General features: G+C 33.9%; 1 protein-coding gene across 1 annotated transcript; it reads left to right on the forward strand.

Moving 5' to 3' along the window:
• The first annotated feature begins 2,504 nt into the window (after window positions 1–2,504).
• LOC110651925 (uncharacterized) lies at window positions 2,505–3,142 on the forward strand. The gene is made up of 3 exons (XM_021807403.2): window positions 2,505–2,625; window positions 2,676–2,767; window positions 2,879–3,142. Exons 1-3 carry the CDS (start codon window positions 2,505–2,507, stop codon window positions 3,140–3,142), a joined length of 477 nt encoding a protein of 158 aa, XP_021663095.2.
• The last annotated feature ends 2,063 nt before the right edge of the window (window positions 3,143–5,205 follow it).

Raw genomic sequence — 5,205 nt, forward strand, 5'->3', positions numbered from 1 at the left:
TCAACGTTGATGTATCGTTCTTCCTTTTTCTTATAAGCAGTAAAATTTATTAGAAATTATAAAAGCTAGTTACATTCAATGCCACATGGGTATGGTAAATTCAAGTTTCAAGCAAGCATTGACGAACCAATCCCACAGAAGCAGGTTACATCTTCCCTTAATTATTTGATTTTATCACTCATCAATCATATCCAAGACTTCCCTTAATTTCCAAATTCTAAGCTTGTTGGATTCAATTTTTTTCTTCAACACATGAACATGGACTAGAACTCTTTCAAGATAATTTAGTTTTGTTTGTTTTTTTTCTTTATCCTATTCCAAAACTAGGGTGAACATCCTATAATATAAATAAGAGACCATTAGAAAATGTTTAAAGCGATTAATATTATATAATGATGTCGTGTCAAGTTTAAATTAAAAAAAAAAATCATGGTATGGAACATAGTCTATATATATACATTCACACATTCATATAAAGCCATCATATATACCAAGCGTCATGTTGGCATTAAGAATTATGTAACACTTGAACAACTCTGACAATAGAAAGATTTCTTAACAGAAGATTAATATATAATAACTTACTAAAACTCTAACATTAATAATGAGTGGTCCCACGTCAATACTTAAACCCATCAAAATTCCACCAAATGAGCATTAAGTAACTTAATGATACTATAAGGGAAAATTCGAGTCCTAGTTAGAGTAAAAAAAAAAAAAAATTCCATCAAAATTCCTTGCTCTAACCCCCATTCAGACTCTACTATTAGACAACGAAAGCAACGTGAGTTGCTTTAACAGTTTTAGTATTATCAAATTACACGTTGTCTGCCATTGACATATCTTTCCTCAAACAAACAAGTTGGCACTCCCCTTTCATTACTCAACATGTCTGCTGCCACAAACTCTCTAAAGCTGCTGTTTTCTAATGTTAATTCAAGAAGAGCGCTCCCTCAAGGCATCTTCGTGCTCATTTTTCAACATGTTAGTTTCTTGGAGGCGAAAGTGCTTGCTTTTTACTCTTCTTGCTTTCATTCTCCTTATCTCATCATCATCATCAGAAGCTTCAAGATTGCCTAAGGAGTATTGGGAACAGATGTTACCCAAGAAGCTACCTACTCCTTCCTCTTCTCCCTCTAAAGGGACCAATTCTGCCTCTGAATTGTCTACTCCAATGGTGAGAGCTGATAAAACTCTTCCTTCATCGGACGGAAAGATCTAGCTATGTATAGTTTGCAGCTTCAACAACTCTCTGACTGTAGATTAATATATCTGAAATCTGCAAATTTTGTACCCATCGATCGATCCAAGGAAAGCAGGCAGAATTTTGTAAATGATCAAGTCTGCTTGATGGTGTTTTTGTATACGCTTTAAAGAGAAACAAACTCTTTTTAGATTTTCTCATAAAATTGGTCTGCGGGTGCATTGTAAAGATGGCTGAATAGAGATATTCATCGTGGGCCGGGAGGATGATTACTTTTTATTACTAGACAGGCTTAGATCACGTTAGTGGAGATAAATAAACCTTCTATGGTAATTTTCCAACAGTCATGTAATGTCTCTTGTCCCTCTATAGAATAATTTTGTCAAAGTTCAACAGATGTAGTTTCTTATCAATTTCCTTCTGGATTGTAATTTTTTGCATACACTTTTTGAGTACTGATCTCTCAAAGCATGCGTGTCTCCGATTCCAATATCGTATAATTCTCATATGCTGTGGAAACAAGAGATAGATTGATCGCCTTCGCACCAATTTTCAATTTTAGTGTTTTATCGATTTTATTTTATTGACGAATTAACTAAAAATAAATATTGAGTTTTATGGTTAATAATTAATTAAGTCTATTCAAATTAAATGATACACTTTCCAGAGTAGAATTGTTTGGTTAATAGATTCAGGTATATATGTCGCTGTCAGATTCAGCAGTTAAATTTACCAAGGAAGGACTAGCTATCCTGGGAAGGACTACTTTTTATTACTAGACAAGCTTAATTCCCTGACATCTCTGAATCTCCACTACTTGTTTCATTGTGGGCCTTTGTTCTCCCTCTAATCTCGAGCAATTCTTCTCCAGCTCTGCCACTCTCTTAACTTGCTCATAATTTCCCTCAACTTTCACTCGATACTCCAAAATATCTAAAGAAAAGCGGCTTACAGAGCAAATTGCTTTCTTTCCAGTTGAATTGTATGTTTACTGGTTACTGAATTGTATGGTTAATGAAGAAATGAAGTGCAAAGTTAAACCCTTCCCCTCACATTAAGAGCAAATTGCTTTCTTTCTGGTTCGCAACTCCACAAGAATTACTCCGAAACTATAAACGTCACTCTTTTCTATGAGTATTCCTGATTGGAAATATTTAGGATCCATGTATCCAAGTGTCCCCTGAACCAATGTAGATATTTGTTCTTGATCAAAAGAAATCAAACTTGAAACTCCAAAATCAGATACTTGACAGTGAAATCTTTATCTTAAAGTATGTTGGCAGACTTGACATCTCTGTGAATGATTGATTTGCATGGAGTGCATACACGCAAGTGCCACTGCAGTCTCCTCATCTATCCTGAGGCGTGTTTCCCATGGCAACGAGTCGTTATGAGCAGGATCGTCAAGGTGGCAAAAGAAGGTACGTACGATGCAGGGAGGCCTCAATAATCTCTCATCTTATGTTTACAGATGATTGTATTCTTTTCTTGCGAGCTAAACCCGAAGAGGCAAGTTGTATTTCTTCAGTGCTACAACGGTATCAGCAATTTTCTGGGCAAAAGGTAAATTTCTCAAAATAAAAAATATTATTTAGTGCTAATGTGTAGCAGGAGAAGAGACAGTACCTGGTTAAATCTCTTGGTGTTCAGGCTGCAAATAATCATGTGGCTTAGTTGGGTCTTCCTGATGTTGTGGGGAGGTCTAAAAAGGCAGTCTTTTCAATTCTTAAGGAAAGGATGTGGAAAAGGTTACAGGGGTGGAAGTGTAAATTTCTATCACATGCAGATAAAGATCTTTTTAAGACTATAGCCAAGGCTATACCAACTTATGTGATGCAGTGTTTTCGGTTACCTATAGGCTTATGTGAGGAGTTAAAATCAATTATTAGCCAATTTTGGTGGGTCAAAGAATTTGAAAAGGAGAATGCATCTTTGTAAGTGGGATAAGTTGTGCAGACTAAAGGCTTGGTTGGCTAAGCAGAGGTGACAAATCATTAAAACACCAACTTCTCTACTTAGTAAGGTGCTTAAGGCACCATATATATTGCTCAAATATCACATCTCAAACTAATGTGGGACAACACATGTAACATAGAGCTCATAAATTATGTTATTAAGAGTCTATAAATCAATCAAAAGGGCTCATGAGAAATCTCTAGAGATAATAATAATAATAATAATAATAATAACAGCAACAGGGAGCAGAACACCCATTTGGGAAAGTGTCTCCCCTTCCTTTTGTGAGCAGAAAAATAAAAGCGCTCAACACCTCAAGTTTCAATTTCCTTTCTTTATTCACATCCTCACTTAAGCTTTAATTAAACACTTATTTTCAACTCAAACCCTAACTCAAAACCATCTTCCACTCACAAGAGCTAATAGTTTCTTTCAAGTGAGTAAATTCTTCTTTTCTTCCTCCCAATTTCTCAAGTTTAAATTGATATTCCATTGTTCTATGATAATTTTTATGGCATAAGACTAATAGGGAGATGAATTTTATTTTTGAATAATAAGTGTATGTGGGTTAAAAGAGATGTGAAAATTCTAACTATTAGATGGATGCTTTTTAATAGATTGAATAAAAAGATGATGTTTCTATAGGAAGAGATGGATTTAAGTTGGTGTAGTAAGGATTAAATTTAATTTCAATTAGAGAATATAACCCATGAATGATTAGATTTGGGATGGATGGTCAAGCTAATAGTGATTTGATAATTGTTGAGTTAATTAAATTTTAACTAGAATTACGCAAGAAATTTAGCATGTTGTGTACATAAAAAAAATAGAGTTAAATATTATGTCTCTAGTATTATTGGAATTTATAAGCTAGTGGAAAATTTCAAGTGTTATTAGAAATAGGAAAAATTGTAATTGGAGAGGTGGATTTAAGTTTTATATCTTAATTGCTAGGTGAATAATGAAGTGTTTAAAGTATGATGTAATTATTGTGGAGCTATTAATAGAGATTAATTATAATTAAATTAGTAAGAATTTTTATGTAGTGAAAGGGAAATAATTTTAGCATGAAATTCCAAAGGAAAAGAAGAACATGTTAAACGGAGAAGGAGAAATAAATAGAGACAATGTGAAATTTGTTATATTATTTTGTGTAGGCCACAAATGGACATTTTAAATTCATTTGTGATTTGTTGTGGCTTGTTGAGAATTAGTTGAACTGTTGGAATTTTGGAGAATGTTAAGGTTATGCCGAGATACTGCCAGCTTTCTTTTAAAATTTTCGTACATAAATAATGCATTTTATATTTTACAATTTCAAATAGGATTTAAATTCCTTTCTTGATGCACTGCTATCTTTTTAACTTTAGGCGAGGATCCAGTTCCTGTAGTAGATACTAGGGGTGTTCCAGCTCTTGTAGTAGATATTAGGGGTGCTCCAGCAGTCTAGGCCTCAGTTTATCTTCAGTACAGGTGAGTGGATAAATATAACACTGTTATTTTATTAAATATAAATTATTTATATTATTGTTTCTAATTATGAAAATGAGAATAGAGAATGATAATTTTATGTTTTATTATTGACAAGAACGAGATTTCTAATTACAGCTGAATAAATGGTCGAATATACTCAATATATGCACCAAATAGATAACACTTTGTTGACGGGTGAATTGAATTGATACTACTAAGTAGCCTCTCTCTTTCAGTTTCTTTTAGCCATAAATTTAGGAGAAACTTTGTCAGTTTTTTAGGTTATACCAGTCTCTATATGTTAGGGATGGGTGTGATAACACACTCCCTCACACCCAAATAGACTAGGCCTAACCCATCCAAAAGCTAGTTCAAGGGAGAAAGTTTGCCTAAGTAATATATATTTACTCAAATATCTTATTTCAAACCAATGTGGGACAATATTTTCCCCTGGTAGTAACTTTTTTGATGCACTAGGTGGTGTCTCTTATAGTTTGACGTAGAGAATTATTTACGCTGGTAGGGAGGGGTTGAGTAGGGGTTTGCGTTGGCAAGTTGGTAATGGCGAGTAG

The sequence above is a fragment of the Hevea brasiliensis genome, chromosome 12, assembly GCF_030052815.1.
Source record: "Hevea brasiliensis isolate MT/VB/25A 57/8 chromosome 12, ASM3005281v1, whole genome shotgun sequence".
Taxonomy (NCBI): domain Eukaryota; kingdom Viridiplantae; phylum Streptophyta; class Magnoliopsida; order Malpighiales; family Euphorbiaceae; genus Hevea; species Hevea brasiliensis.